This window comes from Argopecten irradians, chromosome 1 (assembly GCF_041381155.1).
Source record: "Argopecten irradians isolate NY chromosome 1, Ai_NY, whole genome shotgun sequence".
Taxonomy (NCBI): Eukaryota; Metazoa; Mollusca; class Bivalvia; order Pectinida; family Pectinidae; genus Argopecten; species Argopecten irradians.
The window spans coordinates 10800434-10824622 of record NC_091134.1 but is presented as its reverse complement, the minus strand read 5'-3'; the positions used below and the strand labels follow the sequence as shown (position 1 = coordinate 10824622).

Sequence of the window (24189 nt, the reverse complement as noted above, 5' to 3'; positions counted from 1 at the left end):
AATAGCCGGAGTTACACCTGCAATATAATCTACACTAATATATAGGATGACTTCCACATATGTTTACCACGTCACCAACCGTGCGACGGAGTTACCAATAAACAGAAATGTTACAAGTGGGATCCTGGAAGGTGATTTCGCGCATGTGGGATCCTGGAAGGTGATTTCGCGCATGTGGGATCCTGGAAGGTGATTTCGCGCATGTGGGATCCTGGAAGGTGATTTCGCGCATGTAAGATCCTGGAAGGTGATTTCGCGCATGTGGGATCCTGGAAGGTGATTTCGCGTATGTGGGATCCTGGAAGGTGATTTCGCGAATGTGGTGTTTACCCTTACCTTTATAGCAAGTGCGATATCTGTGTTCGCAGCGATCACATATGTGGTTGTTTTCTTAAGGTTTCAGACCAAAAACACACAGAATATCCTAATCGCCCTGCTTACTACAGCTAACGGATTGACATGTTTTGAGACTCTACTCGGGACTTTCCATTACAAGACAGACATACCGTTCGGAAGGGGCGAGGGTTTCTGTGTCTTTCAAAGTATAATTTGTACATACTTTGGCATAGTGGCTGATATTTATACATTTTATGTGGAACTCTGTATCTGCCTCAGAATAGCTTTCGGCTTAACTATTATAAGAACTCGGACAGCGAAGGTGGTATACCATGTACTCGCCTGGGTTGTTCCACGTAAGTAACCGACAGATTATTGAAATGTCAATGAGCTATATTTACACTTGCTAGGCTTGGTCACTATACGCTAATACTAGCCGATTTTGTTTACCATAATTGCGCATGGTAACATTGAACTTTGAACTTGCGTAAGGAAATGTTCTGTGCAACGTAAAAGGACTACTTTTTAAAAAAAAGAAACACATGGCTTTGTTTACATTTTGACGCAAACATTACGTGTATATTGTTGTTTTTTCATAGAATTTTGGAAAAATGTAAAACAATATATACATGTTTTATATTTATATATGATTCAAACAATTTTTAAATTAACAATTGTATAAAGAAACGGAAAAAATATCCCGACCGGGGCGACGTGCTTTCATTTTTGTTAAAAATGATGGGTGTCAAATGTAAACATTACCTCTGTGCCTATGTTCGTCCTAAGATCGTCGAGCCTTATGGGTGGACGGGTGTGAGACCCTCTGATAGAGGTCAGTTATAAACATATCCTTTTGTGTCTTTGTTCTTTGAGTATTTAATCATGTGTATTATAAAACATGCACCGCTAATAATCCCACGTGTTGACAGTTCCGCGTCACCACAAATACATTGTATCCATCGAACACAAGTGAATTTGTTTCATCTATCGATGGCGATATGGATCTATGCGTAGATTATATAATCATATGGCTCCCAAGGATGTAATTAATACCGTCAAGTCAGACGACATCTCAAACACATTGAGCTACTTGAAAATCGGTGTTTTGCCAACTTCGGCAAACTAAAGTGTGTAAGCGTGCGTCAGCTTCGCCTGGCTGCACAATAACGGTCACCGAGTTCACACATGTGGCCGTGTACAAATTCTTTATGTTATTACGCTATATATTAACTTTTAGCAAAATTGAATATATATTTAAAATTCTGATCTGATTAAATAAAATTATCTCTGAAATTTACTTTGGTTTGTCATGTTTTATTTTACACTAAAATATTGAACTTTTTTGTCGTCGCGGAAGAATAATTCTACATTACGTGAAGCGTCACCATTCGCTGTTCAAATGAGTAAGCTCCTCCCACTTTTGACCGACTTGTATTGAATAATTACGTCACTTTCAAATGACGATTTTATTGCATAAAATATAAATAAAAAGTCGTGTGAGTGTAAATATAAGGGATTGGATTTTGTTTTTATGTTAACCATAGCTTGTATGGAGCAATTCCTCTAAGAATATATTCAATATGGGCGCTAACGCGCCCCATAGAATATATTCTTAGAGGAATTGCTCCATACAAGCATGGTTAACATAAAAACGAAATCCAATCCCTATATGAAGCACGTTTATTCGAAAAGGATTTGATATGAAATTGGAGAAAATGATAATCTTTATAGGGTCCATATTGAATTTTTACAAGGTCACGAAAAATATAAACGTTTGTCAATGTGCTTTGTCCTTAACCCCTAGAGTGCCACAGAGACTATATATAGGCTCTATGATACTACCGTTGAGTGCCAAAGGGCCTTTTTTAGGCTCTCTGAAATTCGACAGTTTAACAATAGCGATGACGTCATCTAACTATTCTGCAACGTCATTTTCGTGCTCCAGAAGATCGGCTCGACGGTAAAATGGCGACGTGATTGTTTGCTCCAAGGTTTCGAATTTTTTCACCTAAGAACAATGGCTTTATTTATCGACGGATTTTTACCAAATTTAGTATAACAATACGATATTGTCTGCTCTCTCAGTTCATACTATTTGCTGAGTCTTTCGATGTTTCATTTTCAAAATATCATTATTTTTGCACCGTTAAAACTCCATGAAACTTTCTTTTTTTACAAATAGCGTGAAAATGCTTGCTCATAGGACACGGTTTTCTAAAAAAACAATATTAATCAAAATTACTGATGTATGATCTGTAAGAGTAGATAATTTTCTGGATGTTTGGCAACTTGTTTAGAATCAATGAATAAATAAAATCAGGTAGATCTATATTGCAAAATTGACCATGTCAGCCATGTTGTTTTCTGATTTGTCCTAAGTTACAATATGCATGTTCATAGGAAGCGGGAAATATGAATGAAAAGAAATCACCTCAAATACTTTCCGAGAATATATTACCTGTAGCGGTAAAAAGAATTATTAATGCTTACGGACGGCTGAAGAACGACGGACAAAAGGCGATAATTAAGTTTATTATACCTCAAGTGAGAATTCTGCATTCTGATTGGTCGAGAGATATTTGGTATTTTACACTATCACACGGCAGGTAACATTAGAACAATAGGAAACAATAGACACGTTCGTAGCAACCCCCTAGCAACGGGTGATAGTGTATTTTTGACAGTGCAAAATATTAACCGCCCGAAAAAGATGCGCGCTCGTTTCTTTTTTCGACGCCATCTTTGTTTTTTAAGCGACGCTTCAAAATTTATCTGGATCTATTTAGTAATAGTGTTGTATAATTAGTATGTTTATTGATTTTTTTTCAAATTAAGGACGGATCTTTCCGTTTACGCCTTTTCGCTTACCGTCCAAGTGCTATATGTTGGTTTTTATGAACCCGTCGGTGATTAGGTGAACGGAAGACATGCGATTTCAAGCGTCTTCTTGACGTTGCTAATGTTGTAAACAGACGACGGGACGAAACCAAAATTCATTGAGATTAAAAAAAAAAAAACGTTAAGATTTTAACAAACACAGGAGACATGACAACAATGCAGTGATAGTTAGTGCTACTGAGTAGATGCTGGTAAGCTATTCTACTGCCGACGGTGACTGTTCGACTTTTGCTAAAATCAGTAAAAATGTTTCAATAGATTGCAAACACTTGAAAACTAGTTTTGTTTCTAGACTTTCGGTATAATAAAATAAATACTACCTGCATTAGAGGGTGACAGTGCCTAGTGTCACCCATCGGAATATCACTGTTACCCCCGGCTTCGCCTCGGGTGACAGTGATATCCTCGGGGTGACACTAGGCACTGTCACCCTCTAATGCAGGTAGTATTTACATAATATCAAATTTACGTTATATAATTTAATTTTAAGGGATTTATGCTTAAGGGCAACATAAAATGCACAGGTATTAACGCAATATACCAATATCATAAATATAGGAGAACATTGATTGTCAGTTGCATTCTTATCTGTTGAGATAAGCACAGGCACAAAACATGTTTTATGTTAAATACAAATGTATGCTTAGACAAATAACTCTCGTTCGCTTGAATGTTAATAATTACCGACACATCAAATGTACGTCAATAAATATCGACATCAACAAAAATAAGTAACTAACAAATCAACTTTAGTCGATTGTAGGATATTTTTTCGCGGGCTTTTTGGTGTACTCGCGCGGCTGGCAATACTGTTCAGATTTGTCTCTGATTAATGTGAATAACTTACACATATACATGCATAGGATTTTATGCGGACTCGTCCGCCTTATTCATCTTTCTGAAAAAAATAGATTTTGAAAATGCACAAAGTCTGCACCGGGAAAAAATTATATCATTTGTTCGAATTCCTTATCTTAAAATAAAGAAATATATGAAAGTGAAGTTATCGATTACACCTACCTCGCTAGCCATTACGATACTATCCCTGTTTTGGGTACTTGGCTTGCTATGTTGCGGTTATAGACATGTTTCTCTCTATTACATATATATATGTAATACTGTGACGCAGTATCTTGTATAATATAAATAAAGAGAGGGAGAGAGAGGGAACTGTCTATAGAGCCAAACCCCTGTGCTTATACCGTATCGCTGTACCATTCTCTCGTCCCCCCATCCACCGCTATCATTTATTTACCGAAAGGATATACAATGTATCTCGGTGGCTGACCGTCTGTTTTTCCTATATCATTCTTAGTTGTTTTTTTTTTATACATTTTAGATTGATACAAATGTGCGAATACTGTACAGATGACGTCACGAAGAATAAATGTTGTTTGGTTTTCTGTTTGGAATAAAATGTGATTTGAGACGATACATTGTTTTTTATTTCAACGATTCATATAATTCTATTTAAAAACTTCTGTTAAAATATCTGAAAAAAGACATATAGCACATGACCTTAAACGCTACATCAACAGTTTCGGGTCAAAAGTCTTTCCGCATTGTTAGATTTTCCTATATATTTGTTTTATTTTCATTTTATCTTTGAATTTTTTCTTATCTCTTTATTAGTGGATTTTTTTCCAAATTCATCTATATGTTCAACTCATTATATTTGCATAGTTCTCCAATGTTTATTTTTTTAAGATATTGTTACATTAACGAATAACAGAAAGGAGAAACCAGCAGCTAAATTCAAAACACAATTTAATTATATATACAATATTATACAGAGATGGTTTACAATATCTAAAGTAATTGGTGGTGGTACAAGACTAGTACGATGATTTAAAGTGTTACTTATCTGTATGCGAATGTCCTGGTATAATCCTTGATCCTTCCAGGTTTCAAATTAACAATAATCACAAATCCACAAGGAAATTGAATGTCCACCGATGATTTGTAAAGTTCCAGGCAATATGAATAAATCCACACAAAGTGTTGTAATAATCCACAGATAAAGTCACAATAGCTCTCCCAATAGAATCTTATATGGCGCTGTACAATTCTTGATATGTCTTATTACAGGTCTCATTACAGTTCTGATTAGCCTTGGACAGCTGGAGAATATATATCTAAACCGTAATTCAAGAATATTGGAGAACCTTCTACTTCTAGAAATATCTAACTAAAAACAGTAAACAAGTAAACACACATAACTTTCTGGAAATAGATCATTCTAGATCTCTACTTAAAATCAACATGTTTACAAACATATTTGTTTATACATGATTATATTCTAGAAAGTTCTATAACCTAAATCAATGATATGACCTTGATAGGATGTATTGATAAAAAAAGCTATAGGAGTTATCTCCCTTATCTCATAACTACATGTATTTAGTGTCATACATAACACACCCCTCCTTAAAGAAAAGAAAGTTTTCTTGAAAAGGAAACTTTCTTGACATATCAAGTAATATTTAAATCCTTGATAAAGCATCTGCTAGAATATTGTCTTTCCCTTTGATATGTTTGATGTCAAGATTGTATTCTTGCAAAGTCAAACTCCACCTGAGAATTCTTTGGTTTTTGTTTTTCATTTTCCCAATGAATGTCAAAGGGTTGTGGTCGGTGAAGACCAACACAGGCACAACTGTAGTGCAGAGATACACATCAAATTGGTTCAAGGCCAAAATCAACGCTAAACATTCTTTCTCAATGGTGGAATAATTTCTCTGGTGTTTGTCAAACTTTTTCGAGAAATAACAAATTGGATGGTCAATTTGTTCAGTACCTTCTTGCATCAAAACAGCACCAACACCTACATCACTGGCGTCAACAAACAGTTTAAACTGTTTATTAAAATCTGGAGCAGTCAGAACTGGTGAGATTGATAGTATGGCTTTCAATTTCTCAAAGGCAGACTTACATTCGTCTGACCAGACAAATTTGACATTTTTCTTTAACAAAGCAGTAAGTGGAGCTGCTATAACAGAGAAATTTTGACAAAATTTTCTGTAGTATCCAGCCATACCAAGAAATCTCATCAGCTCTCTCTTGCTTCCAGGAGATGGAAAATCTATAATTGATTCTACTTTGGCATGAACAGGCTTAACCTGCCCCTGTCCTACAACATGGCCTAAACATTCAACAGTTGCATGACAAAATTCACATTTCAATAAGTTTACAGTCAATTTCATGGTAGTGAGTCTTTCGAAGAATTCACGAATCCCGCGTAGATGGTCTTCCCACGTGTCGTGGTAGTTGATGACGTCATCAATGTATCCATCACAGCCTTCCAGGTCTGATATCACGCTGTTAAGAAGACGTTGAAATGTTACCGGGGCATTCTTCATACCAAATGGCATAACTTTGTACTGGTACAAACCTTGCGAGGTTACAAATGCCGACACTTCTTTAGCTCTTTCTGTTAATGGCACCTGCCAATATCCTTTCAACAGGTCAAACTTGCTTACACTTGGCTTTGCCAACTTTGTCAATACATGAGTCAATCCTTGGAATTGGATAAGAGTCTGTTTTACTGACAGAGTTTACTTTTCTGAAGTCAGTACAGAATCGGTATGTCTTGTCTGGCTTTGGTACCAGAACACATGGAGAGCTCCATTCACTTTTGCTTGGTTCAATAATATCATTGTCCAACATGTATTGAATTTCTTTCTTTAAATGTTCTTCTTTCAAAGGATTGACACGGTAAGGATGTTGCTTGACAGGTGGCGCATCGCCTACATCCACGTCATGATAGATAGCATCTGTTTTGCCTGGTGTATCCGGAAACAAATGTTTATACTCAAGTATCAAATCTTTAAGTTCATTGCGTTCCTTTTCCGATAGATGACATAGTTTCTTGTCCAAGTTCGCGAGCACATCTGAATTCCTTAACTTAACACCACAGTCTAAACCTACATCTTGTACACCACCATCTAAGTCTAATTTACAAATATCAGCTGTACTTTCACTTTGTGATGGTACAGAGGCCAAAGTAGCAATAGGTTGAGAGGTCTTGCTCTCTTCTCTATCTACATATTTCTTAAGCATATTAACATGACATAATTGAGTTTTCTTGCGCCTCCCTGGAGTTTGTACAATGTAGTTAACATCATCGACCTTTTTCTCAACAACATAAGGTCCAAAATATCTAGCTTGCAAAGGCTGACCCGGTATTGGTAATAGAGCCAAAATTTTGTCACCTGGATCAAAACTTCTTGCACGGGCATCTTTATCATACCATGTTTTCATTTTGGTTTGAGTAACGGCCAAATTTTCTTTTGCCAGTTCACATGCCCTTGTCAACCTTTGCTTAAAGTTAGACACATACTCTAAGAGATTCACTTTAGAATCTTCGTCCAAAATTTTGTCTTTCAAAATTTTCAAAGGACCACGTACAGTATGTCCAAACACAAGTTCAAAGGGACTAAAGCCAAGAGATTCTTGTACAGATTCTCTAACGCCAAACAACAACATGTGTATACCTTCGTCCCAATCTCTTTTGTTTTCAAAACAATAAGATCTCATCATATTCTTCAATGTCTGATGAAAACGTTCTAAAGCACCCTGAGACTCTGGATGATAAGCACTAGACTTATACTGCTTGATCTGGAGCTGGTACATGACTTGTTGAAAAATACCATGAAATTCCCTTGGTCCGATTGGACAGCTTTTGGAAGACCAACCAATGTAAAGAATTTAACCAAAGCCTTGACTATGTTAGGGGCTTTAATATTCCTGAGTGGAATGGCTTCAGGAAAGCGTGTGGAAGCACACATAATAGTTAAAAGATACTCATTCCCAGACTTAGTTTTGGGTAGAGGACCTACACAGTCTATAATGACTCTACTAAATGGTTCCTCAAACGCTGGAATGGGGTGCAAAGGGGCAACAGGGATTTTCTGATTAGGTTTCCCTACCACCTGACAAGTATGACAAGACCTAAAAAAATCAGCCACATCCCGTTTCAACTTGGGCCAAAAGAAGTGATCTAAGATCCTGTTATAAGTCTTGGTCACACCTAAATGCCCTGCCATAGGTACGTCATGAGACAAACTTAGAATATCTTGCCTATACCTCGGTGGGACAACTATTTGATTGACAACCTTCCAGTCTTCCTCGGGAGACACATCAGGGGGGCGCCACTTGCGCATCAACACACCTGACTGACGGAAGTAACAAACCGGGACTTTCTCAGCCTCTTCCTCACTCAAAGCCCGATTACACAATAAGGAGATTTCAGGATCTTTCTCCTGTTCTACTAAAAGCTCCTCTCTAGACAAAGATGATTTACTCATCATGTCAGACAAAGAAGTACCCTTGTTAGGAACAACTCCATCACTATCAAAGTCTACAGGATTGCTCAAAAGATCACACTTGCCCCCGATATCCTCTATATCATGAGCCAAGAAAGTGTCACCTAACCCTGGACTATAATGATCCTCAACTACTGCAACATCAGAAACCTTCTTACTCATTGAACGAGTTACAGCACAAGAAGGGAAAATACCAGGAAATTCCTGTTGAATAGTCTCAGCATCATCTGTTTTATCTGGAATACTGGACACTAAGGGATCTACCCTAACTTTCTCTCCAGCCAAGTCATTGCCTAAAATGAGCGACACGCCCTCTATGGGAAGTTCCGGTCTAACACCAATGGTGACAGGCCCAGTAACCAAATCTGACTTTAAATAAACACAATGGAGAGGCACATTAACAAAACCTAACTCTACACCTTGAAGCAAAACACTACTACCAGATGAGGTCTCCTCAGACAAAGGCACTACGCCATCTAATATCAAAGAATGAGAAGCCCCAGTATCTCGCAAAATCTTCACAGGTTTCAAGTTGGTAATATCACTAGTAAGTGAAACAAAACCTTCAGAAATGAAGGGAGAGTACTTCTCAAAGACACTATCAGACTCTGAGCTCTTAATCTCAACAGACACTTTAGAATCTTCCACAATATCACTAAGTTTCTGACTAGGCTTTGACATAGCTAACACAGAAGGAACTGACTGTTTACGCCTTTGCTCATAACTACATGTATTTAGTGTCATACATAACAATATCATTAGTTTTGTGCACAACTCAAAGCTGACACCTTCTTTTCCTTGTTATGCTAAACATGGCGATGAAGATGTTTTTCGTTTTTTTTTATAAAATATGTTTTTTCTCAAAAGAATCAGTGACGAGAAACTATGCAAATATCATGAGCTGAAAGAGTAGAAAATTTCCCATTAGCATGTCAAATTTGGTTAAAATTCACTTGGCTAGGAACTGTACACAAACATGTACTTTTATCAGTTGTGCACAACAATATCCATTTTGTGACAGAGGAATTCCAGGCTTGCCGTGATAATGACGTGACGTCATCGCTTGTTCTATTGTTCAATTGCTCTACGTCAGATCGAAACCCGGCTTGGCACTCTCTAAGATGATTCCTGTGGCACTCAAAGGGTAATAACGTATGGAAAATAAGTACTAACTAACGAGCGTAAAATAAAGGCTATAATCAACGATAACTGCTATAACAATATCAATGGTATCCCCAATATTCTGTGATGAGTTTATCTAGATGTTGAGTATCGTGCCTATGTGAACAATAATCATGTAGTGGCACATCTAAAAGACGTATTTATGTTAAACATTCTCACTGAAATAAAAGATTGCGTAAAATGATGATTGTGCTAATGTTACATTTTTTATACATCCTTTCGGTTCTTCATCGAATACATAACTCTCTGTGCTGTAACAAGATACAGCTACATACATATTTTTCTCACATAGATAACCATGTAAGATAGAGTTGTCCCATGAAAGACAGCTATGTAAGATAAATTTATCTTACATAGCTGTGACGTCACAATTGAAAAAAACAATGAGATGACGTCATGTCAGCCAAAGTTGACGTCATTTTTCTTCTATTTCGATTGATTTGTCGGATTTATTTACCATTTCATTTGTTTAATTTGCATTTCAAACCGTTTTACCTAAGATTTCTTGTTTATATTTTCAATATAAACCAAACTTTGATGAGCTCTTTCGAATGGCGTTCTTATTTTTAAAATCGATCGATTATTTAAGAAGTTAAGATTTTGTCACAAAATAGCTGCCTCACCTTTCGTGCAAGTAATTCGACAAGCAATGTGAGAAAATAACTCTTTCATATGTAAATTATGTAGGATAGAACTATTCCACCCTCGGGTACAGAATTTTGGGTAAATTTGTATTTTTGCAATCTATTGCATAAGACTTTACGACTCTTTATTAAGGAGTTTGTTTAGTTAGATAATAAACGTTCGTACCACTTGACCCAAATAGGAACTGGTCTTGTTAGGACGAGATATTTTCTTGTGTACTTTTGTAATTAATGTTCTTTAGACTTCTCATTTGAAACAATTTCTAATGAAGATTTATTGTTTATTTATTTACATACTCAGCAACATAAGTTAAGGGTCACATCTTTGGAGAATCAGAAAAAATAGAAGTATATCATATAACTTTTTTAAAGCGTCCATTTGACAAAGACTTACATATGAGTGAAAACGTGAAGGTCAGACTACTTAGGCAGTATTCCGTCTTTGCATATTACAGAGGTATCTACCTTGCGGGTAGGTATCGATTGTTACGTCATTATTTTGTGAGCGCAGTCCACGTCGTTTTCTCCGAAAATTTTTACACTAGTATACACATGACGTAACAATCGATACCTACCCGGAAAAGCAGATACCTCTGTAGTATACAAATACAGAATACGTAAATGGGACAGTGATGGCGACACGTGGGTAAATGATTTGAATTTCACAGCGTTTTTCATTGTTTCACACTAAAAGCCATTTTAAGTAATAATAGTAAGAAATGCCTAAGACGACATCACTTGAGTGAACAAAAGATAGGTACTGCCATAGGTAATGCTCCAATAGAGATTGACTGCATCGAAATGTTGCTGACAATAGGAGTCATCGTTAGGTTATTGGAACGCTAGCCCTTCAATGCTACTAGTTCGGTAGTCATGGACCAAGGGATGACAGACCAAGATGTACGACAGCCCGTGAGGACCGTGCCATTCTGCAATCTATACGTAATCGATTTCGTCTGGTGTTGAGCTCAATAAAGGCCTTCGCAATCATCAGGGACTGTGTATTTCTTCTCAAAGCTATAGGAGTCGCCTCCATGAAGTTAACCAACGCGCTCGTCAACCAGCTGTGAGGCCACTTTTAATCGCGATGAATAGGACTGCGCCATATTCAACCGATTCTTTTCACTGACAAGTCGAAATTTTGCGTGGACTTTCATAACGCGACAAGTGTGGCAAGAGAAAAACGAACAATGGCGTGACAATTCAGTGACACAACACTATCGCTGTGGTGAAGGCGCGGTTATAGTGTGGGTTTCTCTAGACGGAACGATATACACTGACTCGAAATCGCCATATTGACGAAAACCTCGACCCTATTTTGTTGCAATTCACTGTTGCAATACATACCGATTTTGTACTCATGGGTGATAATGCGTGTCCTCTTGTGCTATGATAGTCAATGAGTACCCGGAAGCTGGAACCTTCGAGTGCATGTGCTGGCCCACGAATCCTACGGGACACACCTGAAATGTTTTTCAGAGTCAGATTCAGAATCGGAACGTCGTCATTTCTTGAACTGGAAACCGTCCTGTTACAGGAACGGCGTACCCTGGCACAATTGACTATCCGTAGAAATATCCGCAGCTTCATCAGGCGGTGTCGTGACGTAATTGAGGCTAATTAAGGTCACACTGAGTACTGACAATCAAATGACCACTCCTGAAGGAAATTTACCTTTCATCACCTTGTGTTTCCACCTTTAAATTAGGGATACACAGGTAATATTTCTTGAAGTGAAGAAATGTTGCCTGTGTATGCCTTGTTACATGCCTGTAGATTGGTTGATGTACAATTTTCTGAAGAGGAATCATTTTGAATCAATGAATGGAATACTATTTGTAATAAATTAGTTTAAATCCTATCTAATTAAATGTGACCCTTACCTTAATTTGTTGAGTATAAATGCATATATGCTCAAAACAGTTTGGAACAAGATTTCATAAACAAAATATTTAAAAAACTATTCTCAGTGATCATCGTGCTGTGTGCTTGGGGACGTGGCACGTTAGGTGAATCTGAAACTATAGCTGGGATGTGGTGCTGGATCAGTGATGGAGTATCTAAACAGGAACGGTGGGTCTGGATGGTCGTCACCAAGCAAGGCTGGGAACTGGTAGTGTATCTCAGTACCTGTTTCATGTTCATCATCATAATCTACCAACGATACTGTAGAAAAGTTCATCCCTCTATAACCGTAAGTTTACCTCACTTCACACACCCCTAAAATGGTGCCTACTTTAAGTGTTATTCATAGGACATAAACAGAAGCTATAAACAATCCTTTTAGCCCGCTATTCAAATCGCATTTCGTCCGTGGTTCGTCATCCGTTCGTTTATCGGTCCGTTCGTAATTCTTGTTACCGCTATTTCTCAGAAATTACAGGGCGGATCTTTTCACTTTCATGTGCAGATTCCCAAGAACCTTTGTTAGGCATATTGCATATTGGGATCAATTGGTCAAGAAAATGGCTGACAAGCAACCATCTTTGATTTTGATAGTTCAAGCTTGTTACCGCTATTCTTCAGAAATTGCTGAAGAGATCTGTCGCAAATTTTATAATTATAGTATGTAGGTTTCCTTATGGCTCTAGTTATGCAAATTACATTAGGGGACCGATTTGTCAACAAGATAGCCCATCGGCAGCTTTCTTGGATTTTCATAGTTGAAGTTTGTTACCGCTATTTCATATGTATGTTCCCCCAAGGTCCCAGTTGTGCATATTGCATTTTAGACCGATCAGTCAACAAGATGGCTGACAGGCCACTATTATAGATTTTGATAGTTGAAATTCGAAAAACAGAGAAAAGATTTCTCTTTCTTTAGTCAGACATAAACCTTTTTTTAATAGGCGCTGCGATCTCCGTGGGTATTTTGTTTGTTTTAATTTTGTCAAATTGTCTTTTTAGCTTGTATTATTTAGCGAGCGGAGCATAAACAACACAATAATATGATTTTTTGTTTCTTTTTATCGAAAATAATTATTGTTAGTATTCATAGTATTTGAATATAGCTTCCATAAACGTCTTTATGTCTTTACTTTTAGAATTCTTACAACGAATCGAGAAGGTTATTTGACAGTGGAAATTCAACAGACAACGCCGAACGTCAACAATCGTCTGTCAACTCCATCCTAGTGTGGGTTGGGATCTACTTCTACCTCGCCAAGATGTGGGGAACCATTAGATACAGTGTACATATCTACTCGCTTGCGTTTGACGCTGACATCTCAGGATTTCGTCCTGTCGAAAAATATTTCTTCGTTCTTTTCCAAAGTGTCGCAGACAGCTTGCAGGCCACCATTACTTTTTGTATTTTTGTTTTGAAAGATAAAGATATGAGGCATAAACTGTTCTGTAAATGCAAAGAAAAGGAGGAACAAGGATCCAGTGAGAAAGACATTACACCATAAAGATTTTTTTATTTAACTTTGACAAATGGGAAAACAATAATTAAAGTTGTATTCTTACTTTAACGCATTTTGCTCCAAATTTTAAAAATTATGATACTACCGGGACAAGTATAGGAGTATTTTTTTTAAGTTACCGGGTACGTGTTCGCTAGTGGACAACCTAAACTGTGGCACATGACAAAAGAGTTAAATAAATAAAAGTGAAAAATGACAGAGAAATAACTTGTTCTAACGTTTTCCTGACAAAATACTAGTATATTGATATGATCATATTTTTGAACCTCTTCCTGTGACGCGAAAGAGAAAAATATCAGTGTAATGACATGTCCTAGCGTTTTCCTGACAAAATACAAATATATCAATATGATTCTGGACCTCTTTCTGTCAGACGCAGAACATCAGATCAATGAATACACGTTCTAAACGTCTTCCTGACACGCGTAAAACAATTGTAGATAGCACGCGAGATCATCTATTCCAGAGTGGGAGATGAACAGATTGACACAGCGTTCGACATCGATGTCCGGCTGGGTCGGGTCGAACCAAATAGCGCTGGGAATAGCAATACTGTCTCCATTCAGCCATCGGAAGTAGTTTGCAAATCCAGGGTCCTAGTCGTATCCTCCCATCCACCATTCATTTGAGGCTTTGGGAACGAACACATTAAAGATGATCATACATCATATTTATCATTTGATATACGGATATGGCATAAAAATGACTAAATGTCAAATTGGTCTGCTAACCTCATTTACTTAGACCAGACAATACAAGCTTAACATAAATTTGGGATTACAAATATTGTATACTAACATCGATACCGAGGCGGATTAATATATATTAAGGCGGATTAATTACGGAATGAATTTAGTTTATAAATTTTGGCCGTTCGTTGTCATCCGCAACAAAATTGGCTTAAAATAACAAATTTTCAAGTATAAATTACGGATATGTTAATAACATTCTGCGAATTTATTACGAACAAATGCGGATATTTCACGAATAAAAACGAATACGATAACGGATGCTCTCCCGTGTGGGGTACAATCGGTAAGATTATCCAACAATGCGGATACATAACAATCAATAACGAATATATAACGCATAAATTGAGGAAACAGATCGGAAGTATTGCGATTGTTACGGAAGTATTACGAATCTATTAATAATGCATTGCGTAGATGTAGCGGAAAGAACGGTTGTATTGCGCATGTTGGGCATCTGAATTACGGTAGGAAAAGAAGCGCACTCGGGCCTTTGGATATCGCTTTTCACAACAACACGACTGCTACAAAGATAAGCAAGCTGCAACTTTCATCCTACATCCTCCAGATACAAAGAAGGTCCAGTCTGATTCAAATCAAAGCAAAACACTTTTTCTTTTATGTCTTTGAATTAATTTCATGACTTGTACCATTGTTATGTTGCATTGGTATTATTGCCGAGGAACCATTATTACACCTGTACTTCTCGACGGACTGGAAATAATAGATGAATATGTCGATTTTTTGCCATATTTATACAGTAGTTTTGTTTTACGCAACATGTTTGTTATACATTCGCAAATTATTCTCAAATCAAATGCAAAACAGACGCAATACAAACGCTGAACTCGATATACATTCGCTACAAATTATTTTGACTCGTGATGTCAACGTGATAGGTACGCTATATATTCGTTTTACACACTGTCCCAGTTCGGTATAAAGCCGTAAAACCCTGTCAGTTGCGGATATCAACGAATAACAGCGGATATACAGCGCATATCATAAGCATGTATTGAGTATATATTACGAGCGAATAGCGTATCTAATGCGAATGATTTCCGCAATCAAAATTTTGTGCAGTTCAAAAATCCTGGGAACGGAAAAACACTCCTTTGCGGATAATTACGGAGGTGTGCGGATGTTAGGCGACAGATACAAGTTCGTTTTACGAATATTGCGTATGCTCAGCGAATATCAGCCAATTTTGTGCGCAATGCATTCGCAAATCTTCCTAAACGCCAGTGGGACCGGGCCTTAGTTCGTCATAAATTAGCAAAATTTTATTAATAAATCCGTAATTTAGACTTGAAAATTTGTTGTTTTTAGCCAATTTTGTCGCGGATGACAACGAACGGCCAAAATTTGTTAACTTAATTCATCCGTAATTAATCCGCTCTTTAGTGTGACTGGGCCTTAAACTCTCACCCTAGTTTTATCCCATCGATTCTGTACGTTTCATTTAGCCTATGACATGAAAAGTAAGTATTAATGTATTAAAGTATTAAAGTATTAATAAGTTATGAGAAAAAAGTTATCACACCGACCCCCTATTCTTCTGCCTGATTTAGAAATAACAACTTTTCCTATTGATATGCAAAATATTTACAAAAGTTTAATACCACAACTGTTTCTATAAAATGGTTAAATCAGGTAAAAATGACGGAAAATGGTGGATTTCGCAGCTCAAAATTAAGAGGTAGGGATAACATATATTGTTATTCTGACAAATAATAGGAGTCTTATTAATCATAACTGCTGGTCAACATGGCACAATTCTCATAAAATATTTTGTCAACTTGGTATCTTTGAGTGACCACAGCTAAAACACGAGCACACTAACATATATTTTTATTCTATTTTTTTCTTTTATGATATGTACACCAATTTCCAAAAAATGTTGAATACAAGAAAATTTAGACTTCTCAGAGGTGTACATCCTTAAAATGGAGGACATCGTTTCCTAAACCGGAAATTTGAAAGAATATAACTGTTGACGTGGACTGTGTAAACAAACAAATAAACATCTACCGATAGCATTCGTCATATTTACCTGCAAAAAGGTTCTGATGTACACCATTCTTGGTGGCCCTCACTTTCTCTATCGTATCCAGTATGAGAAGATTGGCCGACTCATGAGAACATGCAGCCTCAGCGTCGGGCCATGACTTTGCAGTGGTATACAAGCGGATACACACATTCAGGATTGGGTCGTAGGTGTAACCTTCCAGACGACAAAAATCTGTAAATCAACCGAACCTTAATGACTCTTAATGACTTAGCCAATCAAAGATGACATTACAAAAAGTTACGTCATTAATGATTGGCTAAGTCCAAATTTAAGTCTAACATTATTTAATGATCCCGGAGCCTGGTTCTGTTTTTTTTCTCTTTCCAAATCCTTAAGATTAGATTGTGACAAATTTAATCGATTTTGAACCTGTACTGTGCCATCATTGTGTTGACAATTATGGATTTCCAGTGATCATAATAATAAGCTACGTAATTTATGAATTTTAAGTGTTAAAAAGTTTGTCAATCAAGAAAGTCATTAATCACAGACTATTTGACTCGTGTTTAGAGACATGGTGTGATATATTACACTAAAACTCAATGATATCATAATTTTAAGTCAAATACCAGTAAAACATATACAGTTTCTAGCTTTCCACTTAACTCCATTTGTGTCGCCATGTTTGTCACGTCATCGCCGACATTTACCAGGACTAACACACTCTGGTTTGTTTTATCACATGTTTTCGCGGTGACTTGAGTTATTAGCCCCGTTTTACTAAATCAATAATTGAAATTAAAAAAAAAAAATTGAATTTAATTGATATGAGTTAATAGGAATAATCGAAGCATGGTCGGATTTTACAACTCCCCCTTTGGCATTTTTTCTTAACAATATTCTATGTTCAAATGATAAAATACCAATGAATAGTTGCATTTGGAATATATGCCATATTTGCATGAGAAATTTTACAACCGCAATCTGAATGAAAATATCAAAAGAACACGATGTGCATACTTACTTTTGTTAAGTTGAATCGGGTCAAATAAACGCTCCTTGGACCTGCTATAAATATCAGTATACGTAACGGCATGTTTATTTGGTGACAAAATTATGTTCCGAACCCTGTAGACTTGTTTTCATGAAATGTACATTGTTGGCATCTTTACCGCATTGTACAAGATGAACAACATTTCACGACGACTTATCAATAATGCATACACACTTTTTATCAACTGTGTTGTGTTTAATTACGTACACCTAAGACGTCATATATAGACATACACAATATCACTATTATATTTAATTTTGCATAATCATGCTCAGCGATGTTTTCGCCAATTCTGATCGGCCGCGGCAAAATACACAAAATAAGCTTTTGTACAAAAGTAGATTTGAATGACATATATATCTTATTTGGTACCATTTACTTGCCGTTGGTAGAATCTTTACTTACAAAAATGTATATGCGCGGTTATTTTGGACGAATTCTTGTTCTTTTAGTCTTACTAGCAATTTTGATTTCGTTATGATTGTTTCCATCAAGATCCTGCTTGTAGCCAACGTATTTTGTCGTTGACCGGACAACATTGAAGTGTCATGATGACGTCACCAGTCATTAGCATTCGGTACTACACGGCAACTCCGTGCCCAGGATGCCGGAGTCATACGAGCTTAGGTGAATACAAATCGATACATCTGCCTGTATATATAGAGAAACCTGAAGGTCCAGGCAAACAAATCACTGTTTATTAATTTTCTATCGTTCTGTGTACTGTAAAATATAATTGAAATGGTTCACAAATCCTTCCTTTGCAGAATATAACTTCAAAGCTGTAACTGACCGCGTTCATGTCATTGGCTTCAATTAATACATTTTAATTATACGTGCGTAATGAATGAGCTTCTTTCGTATTTATATATATATATATATAAATAATTATAGAAGGCATAACAAAACATTTGTAGACTGAGTTTTCGGTCAACACGTGTTATGTTGAATTATGGGACCGAGCTGTTGCCCTTTTAGTTCAACATATCAAATATTTGAACTCAAACTCAGTCAATGTATAATGTCTACATATTCATCAAACGTACTGTGAAAGATCAGAATATCTCCATTCTTACCTGTTGTTATTGCAGCTGAAAAGATTAGTATCCAGAGACAAAATGAAGTCATAGCCATGTAGTTTGTTCTAGTTTAGTCGGAGTCATACGAGCTTAGGTGAATACAAATCGATACATCTGCCTGTAGATATAGAGAAACCTGAAGGTCCAGGCAAACAAATCACTGTTTATCATATTTATATATATATAAATATGGGTATATATTGGTTAATTATCATTAAAGCTGAAAGAACAATAGATGTGACTAATACTTACGTGTTATGCACGCAATCAAGGTTTTCTAGTGACATTAACTAAAACTGAATATGGATCTCTGTCAACACAACAACACACGATCCAAAGCCTGTTTTATTTGTTCGAGCTTACTGAAATTTAGCTTATATCCTGAAAATGTTGATATTATGAAGCGACTGCATATGAAAAAAACATTGTTCAGGAAATCACTTAATAGTTTCGAGGGGAGATTCGATATATTTTATCATATAGAACATTTAATAATTTAATTTAATTCTACAAATGTATTTCTATTGGATAGATCTTTGAGGTTATTTTTTCATACACCGAAAAAATGGTACGTAAAGTATTTTGACGCCATGCATGACCCCAAAAAGTATTGATAATAATGCTTAAATATATATATCGATATTGGCCAGGCAGGGGGTTCTGCTGAGAGAAATGTAAAATCATTGACATAAACATTATTCAATGTTTGATCAAATAGTCCGCCTATTATCTAATTATTAAAAACTTGAAACATAATATTTCATACGACAATATATAGCATATTAAATGAAGCTTCATTTCAGATGATATTTTATGAAACGAATTTAAGAAGTTTTTTATTTAAGCGAGTCATTTTGTCATGAAGTCCTCGATTCTTTTTGCTACCATCCTGGCAGCTATTATAATCGGTCGCTTTGCCTGCCATGTTGTTTGGATTTCATATGGTTATAAATAGTCGGTTCACTTTGATTGGCTGGCCAAAACGATTTACGTGTTTTGATTGGTTACTTGTTGTTGAATAGTTCATGTGTGTAAGGGTTACCAGTGGGGAAATTATTACAAACAAATTATCATTAGATAAACCCAGAGAAGTCCGAATGTTTTTTTTCTGGTTTCTGATTATTCTCAGATTACACAAGGCGGCGCTACACGTACTGCATAGAACATAAGTTCGCAATCGGATCCCCTCGGAGAAATTGACGGAAATATTTATCTGATTTGCCGAGTTTTGTTTACATTGTCGGGAGCGCGTGGAGCATCTATATATAGCCTAACTAGTACTGTTAGAGTGATGTGAGATGCTGAAACAAAGTTAGGCTTTACTTTGAGGATATTTGTGGAACTATATGCGTATAGTACAGTTTTAACCGACATCTTATGCATGTTTCTATGCGTATGGTGTGTAATACACCAACTGGTCCAAGTACACGTACATGCATATCAGTACAGTATTATTAAACGGAAAACTTGTTTGCATTAGGAAAGGCCCATTGCACCTTCTGAACAACTTTATTAAAATAAACAAAACGGTTATTTCCATAACGTACGTCCTATTATGTTTCCCGACGTCGTCATAATTACAACGCGTTAGTTGACTATTTCTGCGCCAGGCGGCAAAACTTGTTTGGTGTTGTAACCTCATCTTTGGCCATATTATGTTATAATTGTTTTAAAGGAAATTTATTTTTCTTGTGTCGGAAAGGTAGCCTGGTGGCCCTTTCATGAATATCATGAAGTTGATTAATTTTTACATTGACTGCGAAAGCATTTAAATTATCATTCTCCAAAAATGAATTGTCATAAGAACTATGGCAGCTAACTGTGATAAGAACAATGCGTCAAGCTTTCTTATCATCGCTTCCTAATAAATAATGCAGTATCGTAGCATTTTTAGCTTTTTGGGAAGCTAACACTTGTATATGTCTTATATCCAAAATAAATTGTCATGGCCTATTGAATTGTTCGCATAATAAACGCCAAACTCAGCAGAATTTACTACTCAAACAGTTCATAAATTAGATACATAGTTAGTTGTGAAATTAAAGTATATTTATATGAGTTATTAACCCATACTCATTCTTTCCTAACCAAGGTTGACGTGACACGATTGGGTTACTAAAAGGACACTTTAATGCGGGTACTTTTTATCAAACACTTGTCTTTGGTTACATATATTTGATATCACATATAAATTCAAAACACCTATTTGACATGACAAAATAAGGGATTGCTTCAATTCAATTCTCAGATACACATAGTGTATAACAAGGGTTCATACATATATAATTATATTTTTAAGGCAGGACAGGCGAAATTAAATGCATTATTTGTATACAGATTCAAACATTTACTAACAAAATTCAGTGTATCATAACATTTTGTCCAACAAATTGTTTCACCTTTAAAATTGGTAACATAACAGATATTAATATACATGTATTGAGTATAGTAATAATTGACTTATTCATATGTGTATATATTAATACATTAGAAAAATACATATATATATATCTGATAATTTTGAGCTGCTATTAATATTATAACAAATGGCATAATTTCTGAATAAAAAAGCAGAAATTTGCGTATATTTTTTTATGAAGAATGAAGAACATGCCTTTCATCTTAATATGATAAGGATGTTTTGTGTAATATGCAGGAATGTAATCCCCACGTAACTGGCTTACATTATAAATCGAACATAAAAACAAATAATTCAATTTTGCTTGTTACGAGCATTTTCATTGGCTTAAAAATTTACTTTATCAGCCCATAAAGGAAAAAATGGCGTCGCCGTTTATGACGTTGCTTCTGATTGGCTGAGATGACGGCGTGATGATTTCATAGACAAAAGAGTCCCAAAATGAATTTTAAATGTTGAAGAGATTATCTTTAGTAAATTGAATTATAAGGAATAATTTGAATAAATTTTTTATGTTATGGAGATATAACACAAAAATCTGAGTGTACTCTCATCATAAACCGCTTCGCGGTTTATTTAGAGTACACTCAGATTATTGTGTTATATCTCCATAACATAATAAATCTATTCAAGTTAATCCTTAAATAATGAAATTCATCACCAATACCGGTATTGCATAAATGACATATTCTGTTTCCATCTTCCGGTTTCACATTGTTTTTCTGTCTTTTTCGTTTAATCGTATTAAATAATTTTCAAGTCCAGAATAGTTTTTAAATATAGAGTAATAATTGCTATTGCTCTTCCACTCTTTTCTTCCAATATACATATGTATGTAATTAATAAAATTGTGTACTTTTAAACAACACGGCTTTATATCCTAAATATAACGATGCCGTCGATTGCCAAAATGTTTGCTTTCCGCCTACTACGACCTAGGTCGCCTACAAATTTTATTCGTGTTAAAAATACACTACAGGTAAAATGTCACATGATGTATTTTTGCTACAATCCCAGGATGGTAGCTATTATAATCGGTCGCTTTGCCTGCCACGTTGTTGGGATTTCACATGGTTATAAATAGTCTGTTCACTTTAATTGGCTGGCCAAAACGATTTACGTGTGTTGATTGGTTTCTTGTTGTTGAAATTATGCTAAAATTGTTTTAAAGAAACTTTTTTTTTTGTTTCGGAAAGGTAGCCTAGTGGCCCTTTCATGAATATCATGAAGTTGGTTATCTTTTTCTTTGAATGCGAAAGCATATAAATTATCATTCTTCAAAAATGAATTGTCATAAGAACTATGGCAGCTAACTGTGAACAGAACAATGCGTCAAGCTTTCCTGTCATCGCTTCTTAATAAATAATGCTGTATGGAAGCCTTCTTTGCTTTTTGGGAAGCTAATACTTCTTATTGTTTACTGATGGATTATGTGATAACATGTAGTATAGCCTGGGCGTTTTTATTGGCTTTGCAAGGTCTGGAATTAATTCATGCGTGTTCATATGCTTTAGAACATTTTACCATTGTACAACATTGTAACATGGTGTGTGTGGAAAGTTTAGCAAGGTGTTCATAATTGAAAGAAAGTCTATTTTGAAATAGCAGAAAAGGTTTCGGCGGAGTCCACTTTGTCAAACATTAGTTTCATCGACATTCTGTTGGTGTCTTCAAAATAACGTAACAAATACCCTATTATAGGTCTAAAGATGATAAATTAAATACCCATTTACACCCCCGAACAGCAGATTTCTTCGTGTAGGAATGATGACCTTTTCATAAATCAGGTTATTCATTACCTTATTTAAAGATGCTCCACCGCTGACAAATGGTATTTTTTCACTATCAAAAACAGGAGCAGACGATTTAGTATTTTTCTTCAGTTACGAAAGTTACTTACTTTACACCATTTCCACCATTGAAAAGTTTAAACTTCTAATTTTACTTCAAATTAAAGATATGAAAAATAATTAATTGCATCCCGAAAAAATTCAGTGTCACTATATCCTATATGGAATGAAGTACTGATTGCGCATCCACCAAAGGCGAAAAAAATGATTTCATATTATTTTTTGTGTTAATTAGACATGTATATACACGATTAAACACCAATTATTGTTCAAATGATGAATATCATTTATGCTCTGTCGGCGGTGGAGCATCTTTAACACATTTTGAGGAAATTACATGAACACGATATTGTCTTAGATTTTGAAATAATTTCCAGCCATTTTATTACATAAATATGTACATCGATTGTTAAAACATATTTCCCCCGTTGTCGAGTACATTATGAAGTTTCCCAACCCATTTCTCAAAGACAGGAAAGCGCAATACTCTCATTTTAACTCTAATATTATTTGTTCGACGAAATGCACCGAAACGTTGTATCTCTTTGATTCTAAAATTGCCATGGCCTTGAAAACGTAGACCGAGTGCAATAGAAATAGCAGTATTGAACTTTCGTGACCTCCCTACATGCACTGCGATAATGAAATGATAATAAACAACATAGCTGGCCAATAACGTGAGTGAAGCGACCACAAACAAATTCAGATATTTATGGCAGAAACACAGAGTTTAACAAGAGTCAGTAACTGGCGCGGTTGCGAAAAGATGTTGATATAAATGGATCGCTGCAACGGGAGCAACTTCTGATTTTTATTGCATTTTCCGCAGTTGAATATAACGTTTTACGGTGAACATAAAAACGATATACTCCACTCGCTTTTGACCAATCGGAATGCAGCATTGACAATGAAAATATAATATTGATTGTTACGTCAGTAGTTTGTGCACAAAAATGACGTCATATTTTTGAGCAGAAATATGACGTTATAATCGCAAGGGCAAATAACTCAATAAAATGGCGGAATAACCTTTGGCGGAACTAGTAGTGATGGTCTTCTGTAAATGGAAGAGAGAAAACAAATGAAATGAATAGAGCATTCCTTCTTTCTTGTTGAATACCAGTAGTATTTCATCTCATGAGGTGGTAACTTTGATATTTTTTACCCATGTGAATGTCTCTTGATGATTACCACTAAGTAGTATTTCATCTCATGAGG

At 35.9% G+C, this 24189-nt stretch overlaps 1 protein-coding gene across 1 annotated transcript; it reads left to right on the top strand.

Annotated features, from left to right (window-relative positions):
* Positions 1 to 289: 289 nt before the first annotated feature.
* On the top strand, positions 290 to 14220 carry LOC138324119 (uncharacterized; the record flags this gene model as incomplete). Its single annotated transcript, XM_069269497.1, has 3 exons — positions 290 to 692; positions 12355 to 12578; positions 13429 to 14220. Coding segments are annotated over 3 exons (993 nt in total), but the record flags the coding sequence as incomplete, so codon positions are not given.
* Between the last annotated feature and the right edge of the window lie 9969 nt (positions 14221 to 24189).